The 27,783-nt window shown below is 45.1% G+C and overlaps 1 protein-coding gene across 4 annotated transcripts in view; it reads right to left on the reverse strand.

Annotated features, from left to right (window-relative positions):
* Positions 1 to 3,545: 3,545 nt before the first annotated feature.
* Positions 3,546 to 27,783, reverse strand: part of KCNIP1 (potassium voltage-gated channel interacting protein 1) — a 319,154-nt gene continuing 294,916 nt past the window's right edge. For 3 of the 4 annotated variants that reach the window (XM_042880692.1, XM_042880694.1, XM_042880695.1), the window contains exons 2-8: positions 17,185 to 17,309; positions 11,340 to 11,409; positions 10,730 to 10,800; positions 9,145 to 9,252; positions 8,473 to 8,577; positions 7,852 to 7,914; positions 3,546 to 6,662 (exon numbers count right to left, since the gene is read on the reverse strand). In XM_042880692.1, the coding sequence (XP_042736626.1) occupies positions 6,615 to 6,662; positions 7,852 to 7,914; positions 8,473 to 8,577; positions 9,145 to 9,252; positions 10,730 to 10,800; positions 11,340 to 11,409; positions 17,185 to 17,309 (590 nt within the window). In that variant the 3' untranslated portion in view covers positions 3,546 to 6,614. The remainder of the gene's footprint in view (positions 6,663 to 7,851; positions 7,915 to 8,472; positions 8,578 to 9,144; positions 9,253 to 10,729; positions 10,801 to 11,339; positions 11,410 to 17,184; positions 17,310 to 27,783) is intronic. The other variant, XM_042880693.1, reaches the window with a different exon arrangement.

The raw sequence follows: 27,783 nt of genomic DNA on the forward strand, positions 1-27,783 counted from the left end.
CCTGCCTGTTTGTTTGGCACAGTGAGCAAGCTTACTCTTAAGGACCTGTGTTGAGGAATGTATTTCTGCATGGCTAGGAACGTGCAAAATGCCTGCACTTCACAGTACAACCAATAAACAGGTCTTCACCGAGAGAAGCTTCTCCAGTTGTAAGGATTTCCTTCTTGTGATAGGTACAAATCTGGATGTTAACCATCTCTAGCTGCCCAGAATTTGTCTCTTGCAGCAAGAAAATGACAGTTCTGAACAAAACATGGAAAAGAACAAAATTCAGCATTTTTCTTTTTTTTTTCTTTTCTTTTTTCTTTTTTTTTTCCCCCCAGAAAAGCTTAAAGCTTAAATCCTGGTAAAGCTCCCCTTTCACAAGGCAGTTTTATCACCCCTGTATTTTAGATGTCTCAATGTAAATCAATCCAAGTAACTGGAAAATGCACGTGAGCTGTTCTAGACCCTTCTGTCTCATCATAACAATATAAAGCCTGTGGTGGTGTTATTCCATGTTTCAAGAGAAGACTCCCAAGATGAGCACTTGCTTACTAGCAAGTCACTGTCTGTGTTAGCAAACAAGCAGCCATCCCCAGCCACACAGCGGGGTTACATCCATCACCAGCCTTCCAGCGTACAAAGGCATGCGGGATTCCTGCTTATGCAGTTCCCACATCTGATCCTATGCAGCCATCTCCTGCCCCTTGCAGTGCTGCCACAACCTGCCGGCTGCTGGCCCTCACTGACATCTAGCGTTCCCTGTGTGAGCTCCACAGGCAGCAGAAGCACTTTACCAGTGTTTATTTTATCTAACCTCATGGAGTGCTCAGACTCTGCTTTCCAAAAGCCTGGCATCTACTCATTTGCTGCTGAAAACACAGCATTAATTGTTCAAGCTGTAAGTTACAATGAAACCAAACCCACACTGGCAGCACATGACTCTTTAATTCTAAGGGCAGTCGTGGCCCCTGGGACATCTCTGCTTAGAGGACCTAGCAGCAGGCACAGTGCTGCAACGAGACTTAAAACCATCATTTTTCACAGAGCAGTTTATTAAATCGGGTTAAATCAGGCTATCCCAAAATGCTCCCAGCCGCATCCCACTCTGCTACAGGGACAAGACTCACTTTCTCCAGCAGTTTCTCTGGGTGTTTCTATCTCAGATGCATTTTCTGACCCAAAATGGAAGAGATCCACACGGTCAGTAACTTCTGCTCACGCAGAGATCTTGATGCCAGGTCTTTTCTCCTCCACCTTTGCTGGGCCTGCACAAACGAGCAGAGATCACAGAATTAATCTCATAGTCTGAAGGCTTTGAGTTCTAAAGTAACCACGTGCATATGCTGAGCTGCACCACACCGCTCATTCTCACTGTGTCACATCCAGGAGGATCCCAGAGATGTAGCACTGACAGTGCTAATGGGCAGCACGCAGCCACTTCAGCAGATCCGGCACTAAAAACTGCATCAAAAGCAAATGCATGCAGCTGTGTGCCAAACCGCGCAGCCGCTGGTGTGACCTGGTGCTGTGAGAGGTGCCAACCAGGAGCTTCAACAGCCGTCCATCGCCAGGCAGCAGCTGGGCCTCTGTCCATGGAAGTGCCATCGTCCTGCATAGGCAGCAGTGCTGGCTGCTGCTGGCTGCTCCCTCGCCGCATGCTGAGAGCTGCCCTGGCAGTGCTGCAGCGAGACTGAGGCTGTGTTTCACACACAGACACATTTTCACATTTCTGCTAGTATGCAAAACAATGTTCCTTGTCTGGGGATGTGCTGGGGGATATATTATACCCTGTGTGATGAAGCTGACCAAATTTTCATATGTGTATCTCTACATACATACATACATATACATATATGTATTAGTCTAGTAAAACTTATTCTGCAATTCTCTGTGTGTCAGAATGGATGCTTTCAACAAACCAGAGATAAAGGGACACGGAGAGGCTTATTTTTCATATCTCTGCAAGTAGTGCTAGCATGTTCTTCAGTGTAATTTCCGTTACCTGGAGGTACTTAAGCAAAAATACCCAAGAGAAAAAAGATATCTATAAATTTTCAGCTTTTACTGTTCCAAGACAGTACCAGTGAATCAAGTTGAGTATTTCCGAACTCTTATTCACACCAGGGACAAACAGAGGTGTATGTCACCACACCAAACAGACGAGCATCCCCAGATCAGCAATGGAAAGAAATCATTACCATGTAAACGTTGCTTCAGCAGTCTAGCAGCCCCTGTGCAGATCGATGCGTGGTTCTATCAGTCTCCTGGCTGTACATCGTTAACCTGACAGCGTCCCGTGAGAGGAAAATGCATACTGGGCATACAGGAGGACACCCCCCTATAGACACATAGTTTTTATTATTAAAACCCAAATCTTTAAAACCATTCAACAAAACATCATACAAACTGCCATCGGATAACAGCATTTTTAATAGGAGCGACGCACCGCTGCTCCACCCGCATGGCTTTAGTTTGCACCACCGACACCAGCAGCACTGTCCCACAAGTCCTTCATGGCGCTCCCACGAGCAACGAGCTGCTGCCATCTTAGCAGCGGTCACACGCAGACATGAAGATGCCCTGCTCTTACCGTGCTGCAGCCAGGCATTGCCAAAGTCCTGCCCGCGGCGCTGGAACCTTCGTATATCCGCACCTTCAGGTTTGCAACTCAACATACAGTTACTCACAGTATTGCAATGCATTCAAAAATACAGGAAAATGTACATCAACGACAACAGATGAATTACATTGCTTGCTTTTTTTTTTTTTTGCATCATCATTCATCATATTCCTATTTTTCAACAGATGGTTGCATAAAGCGCATGTTAGAAAGGCTTTTATTAGAAAACGCTAGCATGAAAATGCAGATTAATGCTTGTAAGTAGTGAAACAGTCAGACTTACAATGCAGATGTTATTGAAACATTCACAGCTTCAAGAAAATGTGTACAGCTGATAGCACTGACAGCACTAACTGTAACTTAGCAGGCAGCGCAGCAGCTTCCTTCACATCCTGGCAAGAGGATCGATGGCGAGATGAGATCAGAACAGCATACTATGTTTTATTTGGAAAGCCGTAGCAGTAAGTATTTGCCATCAATATTGCAAGCCTCATTTATGAGCGATGAGAGGCTTTGCAAGCTTACAAACTAACGTTCACCAAGAACATAAAAGGCAAACCCAAAGACATTTCCATGCAGAGGATGACTCACAGTCACTGCAGCTCTGTCACCTGCCACGTGCATGGATGCTGCTCACGGAAAGCCCCGAGGCCCCTGGGCACTGATGCACACAAGCCTCTGGCTGCTAGCAGTGGGATCGTGGACAAACACAGGATAATAAATGGTTTCACAAAGGCAACTGCTCTGTCACAGCCAGAATACATGACCAGAGCTACAGGAAATGCTGCTGTTGTGCGTCACATGGCAAATCCTCCTACTGTAGCAACAGACTTACAATCAGAGAAGAGTTTGAGTTGGAAGGAACCCTTAAAGGCCATCTGGTCCAACTCCCTGCACTGAACAGGGACACCTCCACTAAATCAGGTGCTCAGAGCCCCGTCCAGCCTGACCTTGAGTGCCTGCAGACATGGTGCATCCACCACATCTCTGGGCACCCTGTGCCACTGCCTCATTGCCCTCACTGTATAAAACCTCTTCCTCATATCCAACCTAAATCTCCCCTCTTTTAGTTCACAGCCATGCTCTACCTTACATTCCCCGGTTTGCACTGATAGCAGGGCTTGCTGTGACCCAAGTGCCAAACCTTGCACTTGGATTTACTGAACCCCATGAGTTTCTCCTGGGCTGGCAGCTCAGCCTGGCTGGGTCTCTGGATGGCATCTTAAGGGGAACATAGAAGCAGCAATCCAGGAGCAAATGGCAGGCATGAGGCACAGGCAATGGCAGCTGGGCTCTGGTTATGGCTTAGGGGCAGAGTCAGGACCAGAGCAGGTTTCAGCATCTCCCTCTCTTCCTAACGCACGGCCATCATTACTGGGAACTGATAAAAACTACAGCAGTGCAGAAGAGGAGAAACGAAAAGTGTAAGGGCACTAATAGTAATCTGGCTTCAGCAATGCACTTAAAGATACGTTGAGAGTAACATGCAGATGTTTCAGGTATGTTGCTCAGTCAGGCTGTACTTGACCCAGAGCAGTTCTGGTCCCTGGGACACAACACTTCTCCTAGCGGAGACTGAAAACACAGCTGAGGCCAAATTCAGGGTGGCTCCAGAAATTAATTTAGCTCCAGGGTCTACAAGGATCACGCATGTATTAATACTTCTGGTCTACTGAAAAAGGCACATTCCAATTCTGAGAAATATTCAGGCTACATATGCCATCTTGCGAGCACATCTGGAGCATCACTGTTAGAGGTGAAAGACACTGAAGAACTCAGTACAAATGGTTGCTTTCCCTTTTTTTTGGTCCAGTGACATTACCTGCTCAGACTGACAACAGACACATGCCTGTAGGGATGGAGGAGAACAAAGCAGGTTGCTTGTTGCACTGAAGGCTCTTATTTGCCCAAGTGATTACAAGAAGAATCACAAGAAGGAACAACATAAATATTGGGCATTATTCCAGCTACAGCTGATGTCTTTATCAAGTTATATTAACTTAAGTAATAAGCCTATTAAACAAAAAACAAATAGACAACACTGGACAGCTGGAAGACAAGGCTACTCTCACAGCACTGCATCCCTTCTGTGAATCCCAGCACATCACTGGAGCTGCTTTGCTCTGCATACTTGCTAGAAGGAATTAATTCATGGTAATTGCGTGCAAGGCAGCGAACAGGACAGACTGAGATGTCATTCCTGCATGCAAGTAACTTCCCTCAGCTGACCAGCTGTTTTGATGACAAGTAATCAACTTGGGGGAACAAAGCAAAGACCACACAGAAGAGTATGCAGAAGCACAGAAAAAAAGGAACACTTCCCATCTTGAGGAATACACATCGCATTACTCCAGTACTGATCAGACCTACCTCTATAACCAGGAATATTTCAACAGATTAATTTTTTTTTATAAAACATAGGGCTACAGAAATTAGGCATACTATATATTTAGTCTTACAAAAAGCTTCCACATACGTAATATTTAAAATATATCTTCAGTGCCAACAGTATATTAGCAATATAGTATCTGACATAATAAAAATATATGCTTACTGGACAGGGACGATGTTGGGTACGACAGGGGATTCCCCTTTCTGTGTGGTTTGTGCAGCTGGTACAGGTGGCTGCTCCCTCCTTCCCTTGGTTTCCCAACCATCAGCTGCTTGGGAACAGCCATTTTCCTTAAGACTCCTCTGCAAAGCAGGCTGACCTGTTCCTCAGCAGACACATCTACTGGGCGTAATCCAACCTTGGTATAAATTCGCTACATGACTCTTCCTGTTTCCCTCTTGGAAGAAAGAAACCAACAATTCCCCGCAACAAAGCTCTCCGGGGCATTGGTAAGGATCAGGACTTGTACAAATCATGCAACTGTCTTGTGGGATAAAGATTTTGCTACAGAAAATGTGGAACTACGCCGGCAGACATTTCTGATACTAACAGCAACCATGCAGGCGCCAATTAAACTTATTTGGCACTCTGTGGGTGCCAAGGCCCTTACGTGGGAACACAGCTGCACCACCTGGCCCTTTTCTGGAAAGCTTAAATAACTCCACAGAGTAGAAGTTACTTTGTTTTAACATCTAATGGAGGAATACAGATGTTCAAGTGACGCATCTAAGAAGCAGGTGCCAAACCACAGTGGAAGGACCATCACATGGCCCTGGTGCTGCTGAGGTGCACAATGGAGAATCACTCGGTGTCCCACAACACACCGGGACTGCAGAAGGTGGCTGGGACCAGAGCAGGTGTGCATCTTCCTCTAGCAGCCCTTATAAACCTACCTGGTCCTGCAACAACTTACCATCATTGATCAGATTTGCTCTGCACTTTGAAATTTACGTGCTACTCACGCTTTGCTCCTTTCTGACTAACCCTGGCATTGAGTTCCTCTGGTTAATGTGCTCAGGAACACCTCCACCAGCCTCAGCGTGGTGGCACCAGTGCAGTGAGAAGCAAGATCTCTGCAGAAATGGGGATGCTGGCTACACGGGCTGTCTGCTTAACGTCCCAGGTACATTCACTGTTCATTTTTACAGATGGCCCTTGTAGATTCTTTTTTTTTTGTAAAAGCAGATTAAAGGCAAGGCATCCATAAAACATTTTGCCATATGGTTGTATGGACTGAGCTTTTTGCTTGTAATAGGTGGCTGAATATGCTATCAACATGAGCTATCATACGCAATCAAGCTTGCTAGATTAAAGCAGGACTTGTGGCTTGCAAACAGAATGCTGTGTATTACTCATCGAGCTTCAAGCAGCAGCTCTCTCATCAGGTTTTATTAAAGTATTTGCATGCTTCCAAAATGAAATAGAGGTCCACCGTTGTCTCTTGCGGAGGAGAGATGGGATCAGTTGCATTCAGTTGCCGTTTGGTTGGACACGTCATACAAAACCCTCACACGCTGGCTGAATTGAACATGGCTGAATTATAAAAAGCTTTCACCCAGAAAGGAGGTCTTTGTTACACACACAGTCTCTGACTCTTCCAGAGCTTTCCAGGCATGGTTACATTACGTTCTCAAAGAGCTGCAAGGACCGCATGATATTGTCATCCTGAAAGCAACGAGAAGACACGTTCATGAAAGGAGCACTGATGAACACAACTCCTAACCTGGCATGGCACAGCAGGGGCTCTGCTGGGACTACTGCAGGCAACAGCCTTGCTTTCCACCCTCGGTGAGCTTGAATGGATTCAACAGTTAGGTCCTGATTTGGAAAAGCAGCGCTTTTACTTCAGCACCTTGACTGGTTTGAGGCATGCAAGCAGAGGACTTTCTCCTAAGCTTGGCTTCCAGCACGGCCTATGCTTCACAGAAGAAAAGCTGAACCAACACTGAAGCTGTGCCCTCAGACATCGGCACCCACTGCACTGATCCTGAACATGAAGGTGTGTATTTAGCTCCATCTGCTTCAGAAGCCCAAATGAAATGACAGCTTTGAGCAGACAAGCACGCTGCCATGAAGGACCACTTCCTCACAGGAACACCTCGGGCTCAAAACAAGAATACATGAAATGCCAGCCTCTCTCAGGTCTCTGGATCCAAATGAGAGAGTTGGAGACACATAAGGGAAATACCAGATAGTTTCTGGTAGCAGCATCCACCTCGCTCATCCTAACACAGTTCAGTGATGCCCTGTGTAGGGAACCAATCCTCCTGTGCACAGCCATGCCATGACTTCACTGCCCAAGAGCTGCAGCCTCAGATATGGCAGAGGTAAGCACATTTGTTTGTTTCCTTAAAGTAAAAAACACCACCTTTGTGTGGCATGGCTCTGGTCTGCCAGGAGATAACACACGGCAGTGCATGGGTCTGTGAGCTGCAAGCCCAAGCACATCAACAGTAAGGAACCAAATACCCTGCCCTGGTTCTGGTTTAACAAAACCCTACTGTTGAAGCTGCTTTGATACTAAGATCTCTAATCACACACCGAAGACACAGCGTCAGCCTCTTAAATATACAACTAAGTAAATAAAATACTGAGGAAGGTAAAGGGCATTATGAGCTTTCTCATAATTGTGTACTTGTCACAGAATCAGCAGCACTGACCAGCCTGACCCCACGGCCCTGATGGCTCAGCAGCATCACAGAGCACCACCAATCTTACAGCTGCTTGTTTTTTTAGAGAGCAAAGGAACCCCGGGATGGAATGGCACCTCCTTGCAAATGAAGTTTGGTGGAAGTGAAAACAAAGACGGTGGCATGATCTGTACCTTTTGTTGCACCTGGCATTTCATCCTTACCTCCTGACACGATTCGATAAACTCATCTAAAGTTACAACACCATCTTTGTTTTTATCCATTTTCTGCAAAATAAAAACAAACATTTAGTTCCCATAGATAACACTGTGGTAACAGTATAACATCCTGTGTGCTGTAACTTGAATAAATCTAAGGCACGTGACCAGCCAACATTACAGACTCGGTGCCACTGGTTCAATTTGCTGGCAGCTAAGAACTGGTTCACTCTGGTATGTGGAGGACTTTCGAGGTCATCTCCACCTGAACCTTCGTTATACACATGCAGCAACCTCTGCTCATATTACATCATTTATTTCTTCACTGCCTCACCATATGATTGCTGTCTGTCTTTACGGGCAGTTGAAAAGAGAAGCACCAAATGACTGTGATACATACAGAAGCTCCACATTCACTGGATGGACATCCTCCCGTTGCAAAGGGTTGGGCTAAGTCAAATAGGATACCTCAGACTCAAGAAGTCAGCAGGCACTGCAGCATTAGGTTGGATGGCTACTAGAATTTGTTTTAGGATGTACAGTAGGAAACAGCTGTGTAGCTGGGATTAATCTTAAAGTGTATCAGTGAAGAGCTGAGGTGTTGAGAAATCATCAGAATTCAAGTACCTGGAAGAACACTTCTACGTGCTGCCTTGGAGCATCTTCCTTCAGCACGGGATACGTGTACTTTCCCATCATATCATAAATTGCCTTTACTATATCCATCATCTCCTGCAGTAGTGACATGACAACAAAAGCACAACAGGGAAATTAATAGAAATGATAGCACATTTATGTCTTTTACTGCCCTTTTCTTCACCCTCTCCTGTTAACAAAACAGCACAGACCTCGTGCTCATATCTACTGTCCCCCCAAGAACACATGCATGTAGACAGATGCATCATCAGATATGTGCTAACCTAAAAATCTGGGGGGTTTGTAGTGCTCTGGGTGAGCCCACATCACACCTCCCAGTGCAGCCAGAAGCCCTTAATACACCTTGGTCACTGAGTACCTGCTGTCATCATCCCCTCCCCTCCTCTTCACAGCTTTGCATTGCTCATAGATTAAACCAGGATTTTTCTCCAGGTAAGAGCTAACCATGAAAGCCAGTGTAACGTAGGAAAACGCATCTACAAAATAATACAGTGTGAGATCACTTTGCACTTTCTTAGACAGAAAAACACTCAGGTCCAGTTTTATATGTTTGATGAGCTGTATGCAACGTTAATTGTGCTATGCAACAGAAACAAGTCAGCTCTCATAGAAATCAACTACATTTGTCAGAAACAGCCCTACCTCCTTGTTTATATAGCCATCCTTATTTATGTCATAAAGGTTAAATGTCCATCTGAGCTTCTCATGAACTGTTCCCCGCAACAGAATTGACAACGCCATCACAAAGTCCTGTTTGAGGCAGAGAGAGAAATGAGAATCTGTGCAACATCCCTTTCCAAGTCACGCTCCTCATTACACCCCCCAGAGAAGTTACCCACTTAGGATGAATGTATCCTCTGACTGAGCTCCACGGACACAGCGCCCGCTAAGATGGTCTGAGCAGCGCTAATAAACGTGTAAGAGGGAACTGGGAAAACCCCGAGAGTCCTCAAGTACTCAACTGTGCATCCTCCCTGTGCCCACCCTGAGAGGGCCGGCAAGACTCCAGGCATCTCTGCCACGCAGGGAAGCTCAAGTTTTGTCCCCTGGCAAAATACAACACGTTTAGCCAAGTGTGGTTCCCACCTCTACTAACTCAATCTGGGACACGGTGTTTTGTTTGCATTTTTGGTTTGGAGTGGAGTTATTGCTTGCAATAACTTTGATTTATTGTTTGCGCTGCGCAGTGGCTCAGCAGCACTGCTGTATTTGTCAGTACAGAGCTTCGAGCTAAAGCAGCTATACTCTACCTGGTGTCTCATTTAACACACTTAATCCTCCCTGTATCATCTCTAGTGGCTCTGCACGGGGCAGAGCACTGCTTCCTAAAGACCTTTGTTCCTTTTTACCCACACTCAAGAGAAATTAAAGCTTGCTGAACGATACAAAAAAGGGGACAAAATGCTTACATGTGATAACCACCAAAGAGACGGATTTGCCCGGAAGGAAAGCTCAGCGTTTTTCAAATACACTTGTCTAAGCATTTTGCTGTGGGTCAGTCCGTTTAGGATTCTGGAAGTCTCTTAATGCTCTCCAGAAGGGCTGATACAGGCAGAACTCCCACTGCAGCCATCGCTACAGAGATGCACTTCCATATGGCAACCTTCCCACAGCTGATAAATAATTTCTCTGTCACACCTGGAACTAATGGGGATTTGGCCACTTTGATGGCATAAAGCGGGGCTGCCAAGCGTTTCCACCACTTTCTGTTTGCAGACGCAGGCTGCAGCTATGGGGTGGATTTGGTATTCCTCAGGAACTGACTATGTGAGATCCTTGTTGAACATCTCAAATCAGCTTTGAAAATGCATACATTCCAGGAACGTACACGTGAAACCCTGCAACGCATGCGAGCTGCAGGAAGCGTGAGCTTCTCTGGCCTTTCTTTGACAACCACATTATCTGTGCTGCTCGCTGGTCACTGCTCCATGGGACTGTCACTGCCCTGTGCTTTCTGCTACACAAACCATCTGCACTTTCTCCCTGTGGCACTAACACTCCTGTGCTGCTGACTAACACGATCTGTTTGTTTCTCCAGCGGGAAGAAAGCCAATCCATCTGCATAAGAAGCCTGCATTAAACAGAATGAGATTTTGACGTTTCATCTGGTTGTAGCCCTCCAGCCCGTAGCCCAGCAAATCCCATAGTTTATGATGAAAAATGGATGGGAAGCTGAAACACACAGAACTGAGAAATAGGGCATTAAAACAGGATGCAAACCAGTTACCTCAAACTTCACTGAGCCATTCTGTGCAGTGTCAAACGCGTTAAAGAGATAGTGTGCATACATGCTAGCATCTGGAAAACACAAAAGGCACCAATTGGTACAACAGCTCCTTACATACCACTGGCTCTCAGCAAACTCTTTCAGTATAAAGCCATCCTTAAAGCACTGCCACTCTGTGAGCTAGTAAATATTAACATGGACTTGCAGTAACCACAACCCAACCCCACTGAATGCAAAAGCTTGTACTGCACAGGGCATGATCTGGATTGTGGGGCTGTGCTTGTAAGAATGAGAGCAAAAAGCAGCACACAAGCGTATCTCTGGGGCCAGTGCAGTACTAGCTCCAGCAAGTGCAACAACTCCATCTCATAGCAGCACACTGCTCTGTGGCTGACAACTACTGGCAATCTTCAATGTGGGTTTGCCTTTATTCTCGTTAAATAGCTTTTCAAAGGGCCTGCATCAGTGTTCTTACCTTGGTTGTGTTTTTGTGTAAGACCCTGCAGCCCTTACCTCACTTTCCTAGCACAGAGCGTCCAAGAGCTCTGCAGCCAGATGACATCCTGCATTAAGTCACACTTCAACGAACCTGACAAAGCATCCTGCTTACCTCCATGAGGAAAGAACTGTGCATAGATCTGTTTGAACGTCTCTTCATTAACCACGCCACTAGGACATTCCTGTCGGAAAAAAGAAACAAAACCAAATCAAAACACACACCCCAGCTCTGTTAAGGTTCATTTGCAAAACTGTACAAGCCTAAAGAGAGCAATTATAGAAATCGCATCCCTGTTCCCATAGCATTCTGGATGTATGGGCTGTGCAGTTGAAGAAATTAAAGTTAATTCAGGCTGCAATTCCATCTTAAGCATGTCACAGACTTGGTTCACAGCAGTGTTTAATTCCTGTTTTAACAGATGACTGGACAGCCAGCTCGTGCCTTCTGTCACACGAAGGCCTCCTCTAATACATTACAAATCACTGCCAGCAATCGCTTCCCTGTCCTGCCCCTCACACCAGCTCCATGGAGGCTAACGGTACATACCAGCAAATTCTCAAACATCAGCATTGGTACGAGGCTTGAAACCAGAAGAGCCCTGCAGGACAGCCCAAGTAAAATTCAGGACCAGGTTTAGCTTTGTTATGTGCCTCAATCCAGAGGCTTTATTATAAAGCAAAAGCCAAATCTAAACAACTTAACTCCAGCTCTCACAAACCAAGGGAAGTCAGCAGCAGGATGCAGCTTTATCTCTTGTCAGCCACCCTGAGCCACTGCCCATCCCTCTGCATACGCACAAAATAACCTCTCCCCTTTTTATTTACAGACTCAGAACTCCAAAGCCTCATCTTGGTTAAAGGCTCTGTTTGCATGACTTTGTTTAAAAACTCATCTATCCTGTGATAGAGCACGCTTGAGTTCAACCACAGTTATATTTTTACCTAACCAGCGCGGCTGACAAAATCCATTCCTCACCCCTGCTTACAGGTCGTTGAATTTGGGATGAGCAAACTTAGGAAGCCTGAGAAAATCCCTTTGAATCGGTGACACAAAGTCAGAGGAAGATTCAAGCCAGCGACTGACTTACTGATGAGTTGTTTAGGTTGTCTTTTAAGAACAAAAGGACCTTGACAAAAAATTCTGCCATCAAGAAAAGCTTATAAACAGAAAAAGCGTCTGATCTGCAGCATCGCCTGCTGCTGACATTGCATTCCCCAACCACGGGAAGCAGAATAAAGAAATTGCTCCATCCTGTGTGAGTCACAGGAGAGCAAGAAGGGGCACTTGGGGCAACACCAGAGGCACCCCCCTAATCATACACAGTCTGTACTCTTTGCTACTGGAATTAATGCAATTAGGTCTGAGTTCCTTCCTTCAGTCCAGTAGATGCCTTCTTTCTGGCCACTGCAATGCTTTAAGACAGTTTATAAATACAGGGACTATGCATTATATTCTCCATACCTTTCTCGTGCCCCAGGCCATCCCAGCAGCCCCAGCCTCCATTCGTGTTCCTGTGCCCCCAGCCTCAGTGCATCAGCACTGGGCAGGCACAGTGAGAGGAGCTGCACTGCTCTCAAAGAGGTGAGGTCTCTCACAGCAGGTCTGGCCATTGGGCCTGATTACATTTTGAGTTTCCACACAACCCTGCTTACTTCTGATGTTCTATCTGGAAGCCAAATGGAAGTTTGCATCAAACCTCCAGGAGCGCAGTGCTGACACTGATCGCCCTGCTTAGCTCTACATAACAGGGCTGCTTGCAGACACATATACTAGTAGCAATTCATTTACACTTAATTGATCACCATTTTGTTTTGTAAGAGTTGAATAAAGCTCAAGAGGCCTCATTAGTGCTACAGCACATCTTAAGGCAGCTGACTCAAAGAAATCTCTCTTGTGAAAAGGAGCAGGTAAGCTCTGTGCCAGCTGAAATTCCACTGAAGGCAGCACAGGTTTCCTCATGCAAGAGAAATTTCATAGCAGCATGAAAAAGCACCTTCCATTCTAATACACACAAGGCCTTCCTTTGACAACAGTGGGTTAAATTTCAGGTAAACACCTCATTTTTTTTTTAAACCTATGAATTCTTTCAAAGTGTCTAACATGAGAAGTGAACACTTGGTTTGTATTGTTCCCAAAATTTAGCTACCAAGCACTGGCATTGACAGCAGCTGTCACGTGTATGGATTGGGCTCCTCTGACTTCTCCTTAAACCACAAGGGAGCTGAAAACCACACTCTGAAATAAAAAAATCAAAGAAAAATTGCACTTGGGGCTCTTTCTTCTGCTAGAATCAGGAATTACTTTGCTGCCTTTCTTGTGTTCTCTCAGAGCCAGCAGTATATTTATGGCATTATGAAAATACCAGAACTTCCTTATCTTGTTCACACTGCTTGCTTTGGTCTTCAAACCCAGACTTATTTCAGTCATCCCGTCTCACAGAAGACTCATTCACATACTGCATATTTGCTAAAATAGTCATGCTACAGCAAAGCCAGAGTGTTCCCAACAGTTCCTGAGTTATTTGGGGTTGCTGTTCTCTCATTGAGTCTTTGCAGTGTCCCTTGCAGCTAGCAGCTGTTCCCCTAATAGGGCAGAACCTCCTGAAGAAAGCAGAAAATCCCATGAAGATCCCAACCCTCTTAAATTCATGCACTCAATCCAAAGAATACAAGTAATGAGAAAGTCCAAAAGGGACATATTGAATTACTGAGCCAAAAGCTCTGTTGTTGGTGATCCCTTAAACATCAACCATTTATCAATTTGAATCTTACAAACAATTTCTCATTCCCACCCATTCATTAATGGTTCCCCAAACATCACTCACTCACCTGGGGAACAGAAACCTCTAATTGCACCCCATGCCAACACTGCTTTCTAGCTCAAACAATTCTCTCTTCCCATGTATGTATAAACAACCATGTTTTATTTTGTTAAGCTGAACCAAGGTAAGACCCACCAGACTCTACTTCTTTTTGCTTCAGTTATCTTGCTTTTTCCAGAGCTACAGCCAAAGCCCTCAGCCCAAGCATCTCATGTCATGCAGGACATTTGCTGGAGTGGCCGAGATGCAGTTTGGTGGAAGCCTCCACCAGTCCAGTGTGGAAACGACAGATCTGAGCAGTCACACACCAGGAGGAGCCTGAGCTCACGGCCCATCCCAGCTGCATTCCTGGCTGTTGCCCACCCTCCTCAACAAAATTCTGCCCTCCCCTCCTTCCCCACCACCTTCCCAGGGCAGCTCTCAGCCCAGAGACCCTTATGGGTCAGCCCTGGGTGCATGGTGCATATCAGAATTTACCATTTTCTGTCTCAGGATTTGTTGTCTTAGAGCACTGGGAGTAGCCAGCATTTATTTGTAAGGACAGAAATAAAAGAAGAAAAAGAACAGACTTACAACTATTCAGTTAGCAGCTTTACTGGCTGCAGAAACATAACTGAAGACATGAAAGCCTATCAGCAGGTCTGAAGGATTAGAATCACTCGATTTCCTCTAGAACCCTGGAGCTGCACATATCTTTTCTCCCCTCAAAATCCCGTACTTTCACAGAACTTGCTTTTGCTCAAGCAGCTGGCAGCTTTTGCTGTCAATCCCTTCTGCCAGTCCTGTTGGCCCAGAACCCCCTCAGTTTTTCACAGGGCTCCGGGAGAGCAGAGATGCACTTCCCAGTGCCCCTCACTGCCTGTGCTGTCCCCTGCCCAGGTGTGTAGGGAAAGACTTCAGAGACAAAGGAATACTAAGAAAGAAAAGTATGGAGAATTAGGACCCTGGTCAGACAGGGCACTTGCCTGGAAGCAATACCAGGCTGCGCTGAGCTGCCTTTGGCTGCATGTCTGTGAACACGACCACCCAACCAAGTATGAAAACAGCAGGACTGGGAAGGACCTCATTCCTCCTGTGCTATTCCAAGTGCCTGCAGCTGGCCCTGCGGTAACCCAGCTGTTGCCTTGTGATTAAACACGACCTGTGCAATCAGTGAGAGCAAGCAGCACGAGCTGGAGAGAAAAATGACTGTTTTCCCACAGGGCCTTTGAATCTCCAGATGGCACTGTAACATCATCCCGAGAAGCACACGGTTTGGTACAACGGGAAATATGGTAACAGCTGAGATAGCCTGCCTACTGTGCCTAATTACTCATTCTATTGAAACCATGATTTATAGGCTAGAAATGCTAAAGCTGCCCTTTCAGTTTAAACTTTAAATATTAAAGCTTCATGCACATTGCGTACACAGCAGCTGGAGGAAACACGCTGCTTTCCTAATGACTTGACAAAGCCAGGATCGTGCCAGCACTGCCAATTAACACCAAGACCATCAGTGTGGTCTTACAAAAGGGTTGAACACACAAGTTAAATGCACTTTTATCGTTATTCTTTCCCTCAGAGGTAAAGCCTCTGTACTGCAAAATGACAGCAAAACTGGGGGGCAGGGGGATGGGGGAAGGATAAACCCCAGGTCTGCTGAGAGCTGCAAGGCTCACATGCCTCTGGTTTGCATCAGGGCTGCTGACTCAACCTCTCCCTCTCAGCATGGTGCCCTGCACTGTGCTCCCATACACAGCAAGAAAGGTATGTCAGCAAGATATGAAAACACAGCAGTTAGGAATGCGCTGAGTTCTGTTCCCCATTGTAGGGGGTTATATCGCATTACACCATATATTAACCTATTGAGCTTTGTCTTCAAAGCTGTATGTTTTGTACCTGACCAGCCAAAGCACGATGAGGTCTCATAAGGTCCATCTTCAGTGGTCAGACTGAGGTCCTCCCTAAGTCCAGCAAAGGCTGCACAAGCACAATGCATGCAATAAACAAAGGTACAGGCAGCTGATCTGGAGAAGTCAGGTATGTGCAGGAGATAGGATGCAATCAAATTTCAAGAATGTCAAAAATAAGAAAGGACCTTCACAACATCCAGCAGGTTTCCCTCAACAAGACTTGCATTTAAGGTGGCTTAATTTTCTTATGGCAAGTCTTCAACCAATGGACTTGACTTTACAAGAAGTTACAGTGTTTTGCTATGACAGTGGCTGAAGTACTGCAACTGTCCAACAGAGCAACTTAAAAACCACATGGCATCTATCAAGCTAGTGCAATAACAACTCATTAATCACCATCAAAGCATTACCTGACACAAAACACCCTTCTGACTAAACTCAGACCCTCAGGCTGTCATGTAATGACTCTTCAGCACTCAAGGTCCATAACACATCTGTTCCACATAGCCTCAAAATCCCATTTCTGTTTATTACGAGTCCCTGTGAGGCAGCAGCAGGGGACCAACATGGTGAGGTTCACAGCCCTGTGGAGACCAACTCTACCAGGGAGAATTGGCCCTGGCTGAGGTTCATGAAGACCAGCATGCTGCTGCTGTGTGCATGCAGCTGTGACAGCTGACACATTCCCTTTCACCTAAACTGTGGTCTCCTACCCCTCACCCTGATGCCCATTACCTTCTGAGGTCTCTTGGGCTCCTGCTTTGCTCCCTGCTTACCCTGGACTTTGTAGTCCTAACGTGCTCTAATAACATCCTACTCAAATAGCAAGAATTATCCAAGATAGGGAAAGGGGGAAAAAAAAAACAAAAATCCCAGGCATCCCAAGCAAACAACACAGCTCAACTGCAGCATGAATTGAGCAAGCAAGAATTAAATAAACATGAAAACATTTGTGGATTATCTTGAAGCATAGGCACAGCTGAGGAATTTGCAGCACGTTTAGTGACATTTAGGGAGTAAATGTAACGAGTGTGATGTGCTCATGCAATCCCCATTTTAAGCAGATTATGGGGGCATCAATATTAGATGGAAAGGTAGATTGTGAGCTCGTTTTGCTGTGGTAGAGGAGATGCAGTGCAGAACTGCTGGTAGGTAGCAGGAGAATGATACAAAACACAGCTGAGCAGTTGGGGCTGGTGGAGACACACATACTGGATTCAGTTCACTGCAGTGCTGTTCTTACATTTTTAAATCCTCTGTAAAGCACTTGAAGCTCTCTTTTAGTGAAATTGGTTTGCGCTTCAAGCTGTTCCAGGCCTTCGGGTCTGTGGCACACCGTAGTCATTTCTAATTCATCTTCGATTTTATCTAAAAGAGAAGGCAGGAAGATATTCATTTTGGTTGTTAGCTTTGCTCTGATAACGCAATGGGTAAGACAGATTGGATTTCAAGAGCAATAGAGAAAAAAAGAAGCCATCAACACAACTGGTCTGTATCACTGTTTTCAACTTTTCAAAAGCACAATAAAAGCCAGGTGAGTAAAGCAATAGCTCATACTTCTTACTGGGGCCAATTAGCACCCCATTCACAAAGCCAAAACTGATGGGCAGAACAGGATAGGCAGCAGACACGTTGCTCTAAAAGGCAACGCCAGATATTCTTATCTAAATACTGAAATGGCGTTGAGAGCAGGCCTTTCAAAGTACTGACCTGACAGAAAGCTGAGCAAATACAAGTAAGAGAGCAGTCATGCTTAAGCATATTAGACAACGACATTACTGAGGGTAAACAGTGAGGAAACTCTTCTGTATGCTGAGTGAGTGAGTGAGGGGCTCACTGCCCAGACACCAAAGGTCGCTTTCAGCCCAAGGGAAATTCAAATTATGCCCACAGTTACTGAATCTGAATGAATCCAACCTGCTTCTGCACGGGCTTTCTGGAAACTGATAAGCAGTGAAAAAATAGTTGTGTATTTTATTCAGGAGATTGCTCTCCAACAAGAAGGAAAAATATTTGAGACGCATCTCATGCTGGATTCTCTTAACCTCACCTCTTCCCTGACTTACCTTTTTACCTGTCAAGCCTGCTTCCTCAACAGTGCAGGTAACGCCAAAAAATATTCCAGTGCTTAGTAAGTGTCAATTTGACATTATTTAAACTTCAAAAATCAGTGGCAGCTTTCAGCTGACATAACTCATAGAATAGTTTGAGTTAGGAGGGACCCATAAAAGAGATCCAGTACAACTCCCTGCAATGAACAAGGACACCTACACTAGAGCAGGTGCTCAGAGCACCATCCACTGACCTTGAGTACCACATCCAGCTGCCATCCACCTGTATCCCAAGTCCTTTTTTTGCATGGCTATACTCTATAATATCCCATTTATACCCAAAGATGGCTTAGCATAAAAGCTAGCAATTCCCCCCAAACCATCTTCAGTAAAATGATCAACTGTTCCATTACCACAGACTGCGTGCGCAATGCACACTATTATCAAAACAGCTAAATTGGTGCCTTGAAAAAACGTGCAAGGTTATGAGATTTCCATTGTAATTCTTACTGATAGACAAGGTCTGATACAGAAGGAGCCCCTGCTCTTTTACAACATCACTTCAGCTTCCCCTTTCAGTATGCACTCCTACCTGCAGTAGTAACTTAATTCTAGTCAAAGAGATCAGACAACACAAAGCAGCCTAATTACAAATGAAATACATGAAATTTAAACAGGTGGGCAATGGAATTTGGGCACTGTTGCAATAGTTTATATCAGTGCTATCAATAGTTAAAGACCTTCCCCCACCAGTAAGCAACAAGAAAGTCAACACCAAAGCTGAGAAGTGGTAAAAGTTAGTGACTAGACAGCTCTCAAAAGCCAGAGTGGAAATGCAATAGCTGAACAAAGACAACACCAAGGACTCTTTGCATACGTCTATGTTTAAGATACATCAGAGAACAGAATTCTCCCTTACTGACAGGAAGGGAGGCTGGGGTGGGAAGAAGGCAATCTCATGCTCTTCCAGATCACAAGAAGTGCCAATGTATGCATCAAACAGTGAAGGCTGACCTTGTGGGTGTTAAGCACACAACTGTATAGCAGTGTTAAGCAAGCTGCAGTTACCAGCATGTTCAACACAAGTGGGTTTAAGTTGTTCATTGTGGTTTCAAAACTTCCTGTGGAAATCTACAGGTTCAAGTCAGGACAACGCAGAGTCTAAAAAAATACCTAATGGGATTTATAGAGACCGACTTCAATTAATCTCATAGAATCACAGAATGGCATGGAAGGGACCCCAGGGATCACCAAAGTTCCAACCCTGCTGCCACAGGCAGGGCCACCAACCTCCAGATCTGATACTAGACCAGGCTGCCCTGAGTTTCATCTTGCTCCATACGTACACATATATCTTTTCTTCTGACATGTCTCTTATTTTTTTCATATCTGTACAAATTCATATATGCACACACTTGTACGTGCAGGAAATATGTACTGGCAGAAGTCATAGGGAAACTGAAAGGGAATAAAGGTAAGAGACTTGGTAAGAGCATGGAATAGGATGAGGATATTACAGCCATTCCCAGCACAGAAGAAATGACTGTGAAATGGCAAGTGGCACGGAGAGACCTGAAGGAGGCAGCTTTGGCACACCAAGGGAATAGGAAAATGTGAGGAATGCTAACTGCTGTTAGAAGAAAGGAGATGGAAAAGGATGCCTGCTGGAGGAAAGGAGCAACAGATAATGAGAAATAAGGTGAAGAAGGCTATTTTCTTTGAAAGAGATGGCAGGTGATGAAGCAACGTGGAAAAAGCTGAAGAGAGAAAGGCTGGAAAGAAATTGCTCAGAATGGGGGAAAGGGAATGAACAATAGAAAAAAAGGAAAGAAGAAAACCATGTAAGAAAAGGAGCCAGGTGATGGACTCTGATCACTAACCCGTACACTGCACACCATTTCGTTAACTCAAGGTCACCTAAAACCCTTCACAAAATGCACAGAGGTCCAGAGTCCTTCTGCTGTGCTACCCTGCTGTCCCTGATGTGAGTGATGCAAGCGTAAAATACTAACCGGCTAGTTTTTATATCCTGTAACTCAGAGAAGAGAAAAAGCTACGTCATCTCACATAAACCATGAGACCAAGGAGGGATGCCAGTCTGAGGGGTTTAACCCTCATATTTGGTTTTATTTGGGCCTTGTCCCAGAGCCACGGAGACCTCCCCAACAGAGCTGTCGTTTGTTGTTCCCTTTTAGTGCTTTGTCTTCAGTCAGCTCTTCAAAACCTCTTCCTTCTATTCTCAGGCAATAAATTAAACACAACTCAATGGCAAAAAAGGAAGTTTTTCCTCCCCTCCTACAGTTGTCTTTTACCATATAAGCTGTATTTCTTTCTTACATTTTCATTATCGCACTGGCTCAGTCTCTCCCAGCGTATCACTGTGAAATATAAGCCCTCACACTCACAAACACTGCATTTTTATTTTTTATTTTTTACTTCAACTGAAACTAACTTTATAGTGACGAGTGCGAGTACAAAAACAGTGATGAAACTAAACCTGCATGTGTTCATCAGTAAAGTATGACATCAGTATTTTACATTGTGTCACACTCCTTGTTTTTGCCCTGCTCAAACCTTGACTAACAGCCTGGGAGATCTGAATGCACAAAACAAGCATGGCATTGGTTTAAATATTCTTCTCCCTCAGCTTGCGAGTGCAAGTAAGGCAGTGGGAGCAGGTGACAGAAGCAATGTGTACGGTCACCTCTGCAGTGTGAGCAGCAGCAGCAGCAGTTGGATAAGCCATTGCTTCCAGCATCTCTGCAGAGCTTCTCCTAAGAACTTGCTGAAACCCGGGAGTAATTCCTGCACTGCTTGGCAGGTACAGAACTGCTCACACATTTGCCCAGATTGTTTTGCCTACAATTTAGTTAGAGATAGACAAGAGGAAATAGAACTGAGGCTTAGAATTCAACCTCTGGGTGTATTTTCATGGCTGCTCTGATAGCAGGATGTGAATTCCTCTGGCTGGGAGAAGCATCCGGGGTGACCTTATCACGAAGCAGGACCAAGTTATAATAATCACTTCAGTTTGCTTTACTTTTTTTCTCTGCAAAAAAGTCATTTGCCTGCAGGGTAGGCATGCTTTGTGTGCCTAAGAGTCACTTCACAAAGACACATGCACTTCCATGTACATTTTACGGATTGTTGCTAATGGAAGATACTGCGTTTCATTTTTCTTCTGCCTACAGAGAGCAGAGAACAATTTTTCATTAGAATAGATCAATATTTTAACTGAGTACACTTTGGGAATTACTTAATAAAGCTTAGCTTATGCATCCTTCCATACCTTGCTCAAATTTTACCTTTTGCTATCTTTATTTGAAGATTTCCACGCCTAGAGTGTGTGCAATCGGTCTTCCACTGCTGTAAGCTTTGCTGAGCACAATTTGTATTTCTGAGTGATGAACCAGAGTAATGTAAGCCCGCTTATGTAGAAGCTTGTCTTGAGCAACCACATGTCTACAGACGAAACTGTTTCACCACTGATGAAAAGAGATTTTCAACTCCACCTGACTGCTGCTCTACATCACAACACCAGGCAGAGGGACTCAGCCCCATCTTAGAAAGTCCAATCAATCTGAAGAAACACAACCTGCTCCAGTATTTCACTTCTCCAGATCTTTCCACTTCACTGGACACAAGCACATTAATCTGCCATGGTATGGAAAAAGTAGTTTCACCGGCAGTTTATCTTTGAAACACAACAGCAGGGTAACAAACATGGCAGGACAGCTCTGCAACGTGGGCTGTTCCCAGCCAGGAACGTGCCTCAGCAGCAGGGCATGCAGGGGGATGAGCCCTGCTGAATTCCCCTGCTGGCAGCGCACCTTCCAGCCAGGCCTTAGAAAAACACCTCATCAATATTCTTCAGCTCCAACAACCCTTTTTGCATAAGCAGAACAGATGGAACTGCTTGCAGACAAGGCTGAACTGTAGTTGTGTACTATAAAGTAGAAAAAACTGCATGTTATTTAGCAGCTGCTTCCTCATCTGTGGCTGTGAATATCCAAGGGGCCTGAACTGAGGAACCTGCCCAGCCTGTCCCTGCCAGCACTGACCTCTCTGCATCTTGCTCCAAAGCCTGGGGCTGCTGTTGCTGGACAGGACTCAATTAGGAAGCACCAGGAGCCCACCCCTTTCCTCCAGCATTCCCAGTGCCCAGCCTCAGAGCAGCAGTGATGCCATCTCACAGCCCCAAGGACACCCCAGGCCAACAACAGCCCAAAGAGAGGCTGCAGATGGTCATCAGTAAAAACCCAGATGGCCCCAATGCTGCTTCTGGAGGGGCAAAGGCTGATATGAGCACAGCTCCAAGAGTTGCAATGGTCACAAATTCCTGTGCATTTCCACTGAGGCAGAACTAAGTATGAGCCTTCAATGTTCAATTAAACTTCAACAATCCTTTATTAGTAAGCACTAAGTATTATTAGTATGGAGATTAATCTCCAAGCCAAGAGGGCTCTCGAGCTGATAAATCAACAGAATGTCTTCAGATCTCTCCAGACCTACTTCCTTCCTGAAACCCCTCTGACTTTCAGCTCCATTTTCCCCAGTAAAGCAGCAATGCCAAACTCATACAAACACACCCAGGTCTGACAGGGGTATTCTGCCCACCTGAACCTTGAGTACCACCAGGTGGAGAAAAAAGCTGTCTCAAACCCAAACGGGATCAAAAACCTGAGATTAAGACGAAAACTGAACTGAAAAAGCCAAGAGGAATTACAGTCTATCTCAGGTAATCCTTGTAATGATCCATGCAGAACATCAGGTATTAATCACTTCCACTGAGCACACTGGGAAGCTAGAACAGGGTTGAAACTCTGGGAAGGACTCAGAGGCCACAGGCCCCTCCAAAATGTCTTTCTGGCACAGCTAATATCAGGTAGGGCAATTAGAAGACTGCCCAATATGGCTTTAGATGTTTTTGTAGGCATGTACTAACTTCACTTTGCACTAGAAGTGAAGGCTCTGATCTCCCGGGTAGGAGACAGCAGGGTGTCTTTCCACTGCAGCCTGAAATGGGTTGCTATTCTTGCTTTTCCTTGAATACACCTTTCCGTAGCAGCATTTATGAGGGAAACAAATAGTCAAAGTAGGTGGAAATCCACTGAGAGCTTCCTGAGCGCTTTGCTGCTTTTTCATGGGGATGACGTGGAGAACGCGCTTATGGGACAAGTGATTTCCTCCATGCTGCTCTAAGGTGGATCTGCAAATAAACCTCACTACAAGGCTGACAAAATCACCTCATTTTCATGATTTTTGGAAAATTCCCATTCATATAATCCTAAAGCTTTGGAGTGCCATCTTAAAACGTGGAGAATAGCTGAACTGGTAAGAAGGCGACTCGATGTACCATGGGCTGAAGTGCCACATGCAGGATGCTCTGACTGAGGCTGTCCTCAGCAGCCAGGACCTGCAGCCCCAGCCTGGGAACTGGGCAGATTTTGAGCACTTTCAGTACGTTTGCTGCCAGCAACAAAAGGGAGAAACTCTGCCTCAGGGTGAAACTGTTTCCTGGCTTAAGAAAACTTTTGTTCCAGAAGTTACATGACCAATAGAGTCAAACTGGTTTAAATTTTACCTCTCTGATACACGTAAAACCATCGGGCGGGGTCTAGGAAAAAGAAAAAAATTGAACAAAAAGAATGTGACAACCATACACAACTTTGTCATTTCTCAATATTAACGTGACATTGGTGGGGTTCTGTGAAAGTGCCGCGGTCCCCTTTCCCAGTGACTGTAGGGTTTTTCCAGATTTATTTTCCACATTTCCTTTTTTGCTGAACTGCCTCCTTCCCTTACCCCGCAGGGCAGGAAAGGAAGTCAGAGCTCGCTGTCCCTGCATGACTTGAGACTCAGGGCAGCATGTGCAGTGATGCATGCAGCAGTCACACACTCATGCAAGCAACCATGCATGCAGCAAGACAGCAACACCAAAGCCACCCTAGCCACTCTGGTAAGGAATAAGGAGGAATTTGCACGCAATCTGCTAACAAGCAATTGGAGCCCCCCCCCCCCCCCCAGCCTTCTGTTTCCTCTCCAGAGATAACTCTGACAGCTGTAGAAATAAAACAAATGGTTAGTAAGGTGAAGAATTCTCTGGTGGCCTGCACATCCATGGAACTGGTGCTCTTTGCAGTCACTTCACATGTAACATGGTCATTCTGTGCTATCCTCACACCCTGGGATAGAATTTCATTATCAAAAGTTTGTTAAAAGTAAGAAAATTTATTATGAAGATATGCATATACTTTCTTGCAGCATCAGCTTCTTTTTACTGGAGAATTTGGTGTACAAGACGATCAGCAATAACCTTCAGCAGCAGCAACAAGCTTCAAAAGGTGCAAGAGTACTGATCAGAATATGACTGCCTCCATCCCGGGCAGCTCCTCCCTTGGTCAGCCTGGCACCCACTGTTAGGACCAGAAACTGTCTGCATGTAGCCCACATCACCGTGCTGCCTGCACCTTCCCAAGTATGCTCCCAGCACCATGAGGGCTGCAGGATCTGTTTGAGAACCAGGCCTGCAGCCACTGCACATGACACCAGCACTGCTTGCTCTTGATGGAGGCATAACAGAATTACTTGAAGTCTTTATGAGTGGGTGTTGAATGGTGTGAGAATAGAGGTAATTTAGTATTGGAGGGAAGCAAGTTCCAGGACGGCCTCCCAACAGCACTGCTGACACAATGGAAATGACAAAATGGACACTCAGGTTGGGTCAGGCTGCACTGCTGCCAGCCTTGCTCCCTGCAGCTCTGAGCCTGAAGGAGCAACACAATGGGAGAAAAACCAAGACAAGGAAATCCCATCAGGTGCTCTGGTCGGCTGCTGTAATGGAAGAACAATGCTGATACAGAAGACAGTGCTGTGAGATGATCAACAACGGAAATGAACGCTGAATGCCTGAGAGGAACAACTGTAGATACCTCTACACTTTCCCCTTTTGAACGGAAACTCCATGACTACTCAAGATCAAAGAGCCAGCAACAAACCGTGGGCTTACATAACAGGCACAGATCACAGCACGCACTAATGAGAGCAGTACATATTAGCAGCTTTACCAAAAGTATATAAAAATAATTTGCCAGATTTAATATCCTGTACTCTACCACACACATTCATCACAAGACTTTCTTGGCCCACCAAGATAGGCCTGCAATAAATAGAGAATGAACAGGCTGCTTAAAGAGGTCCTGAATCTTGATAGAAGCAAAAAGTGTTGAATCAGTCACCATGAAGCCACCCACTGCTTGGGAAATCCCAGTTTGCTGGGTGTCCCAAGGACAGGAAGGAGAACTTTCCCACTTTGAGTCTTACAAGCACAGTTCTACGTTTGCTGTTAGCACCAGCTGAGGAACAGAAACGTGAATGGAGCCATTCCACAAAGCAGGATAACTGCGCCCTGATTCACTAAGGGTGAAATCAGTGAGTAAGAGCGCATAGCAAGGTCCCCATGCAAACAGTGCACTTGAAAACACAAAGAAGGATCAGAGATTATTAAAAAACAGCAAGAATACAATAGATGTGCAGCAAAAAAAGGGAAAGATAATCTGTTTCTCTATATTGGGAAGTCTTATGCCTTATCAAGACTTTAGACTGAATAATACCTTGCAGATATAAACAAAGCCTTCTCTTTGCACAGAGATGGGAAAAGAATTCTCTCATAGCGCAAAGCTCTGTGTAACAATAGGTTTTTGTACACTGGATGAGAAATTTCCTAAAGCCAAGATCCAGTGATTCAACTGAAAATTAATTATCTTTCTGAATATTAAAGTTAGAAACTAAGTTTTTTATTCATATTCTGTATTTAACACTGAATTTTTTTTTTTTAACTGCACTTTCCAATAAGCTCAACAGCTCAAACAGCTCAACTTTCCAATAAGCTCTGCTTACTCAGACAAAGCAGCCCTAACAGCAGCATCCTTTTTATTATGAAACAAAACCCCATTAAGAAATAAAAATGCATTTGTTTCACAAACACCATAGAAACAGTGGGAAAGCTTCTGTCCTCTACTTGGGTCAGGTCTGCTGCTAAGGAGGCAAGTGAAAACCTGCAATAGGGGATGCTGTGCAGATTGCATTTTGCATTGCATTGCTCCTCAACCAGATCCCTGAATTTCACAACCCACCAATTTATTGCACAGAGTTTTGTTTTGCACCACCCACAGTGTGAAGTGAGAGGCTCTGTAAGGACCACAGTGCACTGTTCAGTACTGACACAGAAATAGACATACTGACATTCTACTGACGTAGAAATGCCAGTTGGAAATTTCCAGCTGAAAAGAAAAAGGAAGGTATGTACACACTAGCTTTATATAGGTGAACAACTTTCACCTTTCTTCAGCAGTGCATTTCCTGCAATACATGCATTCCGCAGTCATGGAACCAGCAGCACTTTCCATTTTATCCCATTATCTATACACAAAGCTGAATGTATTACATCACTTCTTTCACTCAACTTCGAACACCTGCACAGGCAGATCAGTATGATGTACATTCAGCTTCTTGGGTGGTTAAAGGCTACTAATGCTCAGCACACGGTGTTTGTTCTCATCAGTTCTCAGCTGAGAACAGCACTGAGGTGGCTCTGGGATGCTCACAATCATTCCTGGATGTGGAAAGGCAGTCAGCTGCTGAGGGCCATTAGTAGTAGTGCTGGTTTTACTCAGTTCTGTCCAGGTAAGGGGCAGAGACAGAAACAAGGGAACAAGCAGCTGCACTGAGCTGCTGCCTTACTGGGTGCCCATTGCAGAACCCAGCCTGAGAATGGAGCAACAAGCAGCATTGGGGCATGGCTGGGCTCCAGGGCAGCCAAGGAGACGGGAAGCAGCAAGAATGCTAACCCAAAGCACTGTGCTTTTCTAGAGAAATACTGCAAGCTCTTTGGAGGGCACTTAATAAATGAAGTAGTCATAGAAGAGTTCTGAATTATAACTGAAGCAACTGAATGTAAAAAATTGTTTTTTAGTGAGAGGTTATTCATCAAAAAGCCTCTGATGAGTCAAGACAATGCATTACAAATGGACTTATTCTCTCTGAGAAGAATTATTGCTGCCAATGCTTTTTTCCTCATTGAAAAGCAAATCAGACACTCCCAGTCCCTGATTTATTACCGTGCTGATTTCCATGAGCACTGGTTTGCACCAACTTTCACTTAGAAAAAGGCTTTTGGATCAACAGCAATCAATGAATATATAATGTGGGAGAATCAAGCAATCAAACAGTAATTAGTTCAGTGCCTAATCCAAGGACGTGCTATCCTTGGGTTACCACAGCAGAAATGTTTTATTTGTGCATTCATGCATGCAGGGTTTAACTCCAGTCTTAACCCCAATCTGCTTTCCCCCTCAGAGGGGATTCTTTTAACATCTACCCTTGATGCTGCAGACTTTGAGAGCTGAGCAGATAGGAGGAAGATGAGGAAGATGAATACAATGGTGTGAGCCAAGCCCCTGGCTGTGTGGGCAGCTCAGGGCTACAGCCTGAGCAGACGAGGCAGGCAAGGCTCAGGAGAAGGGCTGTTCTTACTCACTCCCAGACATCAGCTCAGCTAGCAGTGCTAATAACCTTCAAATCTGCCACTACAGCAGAGGACTGTGCTGTAGGAAGGATCAGAAGGGCAGCAGGGCTCACCACACAGTCTCTCAGCACACACCCTGCTCAGAACAACCGTGCACTTGACAAGTCACCATGCAGTTCAAGTACCCAATTCTGAAGCACGTTTGTTCCCAGCTGGAAAGAGAAGGCCGTGAGGTTTACAGCTTCCCAGACTGGATCGTGCCATT

Source organism: Lagopus leucura, unplaced genomic scaffold, assembly GCF_019238085.1.
Source record: "Lagopus leucura isolate 7727_CA_CO unplaced genomic scaffold, USGS_WTPT01 Super-Scaffold_100027, whole genome shotgun sequence".
In the NCBI taxonomy this organism is placed as follows: domain Eukaryota; kingdom Metazoa; phylum Chordata; class Aves; order Galliformes; family Phasianidae; genus Lagopus; species Lagopus leucura.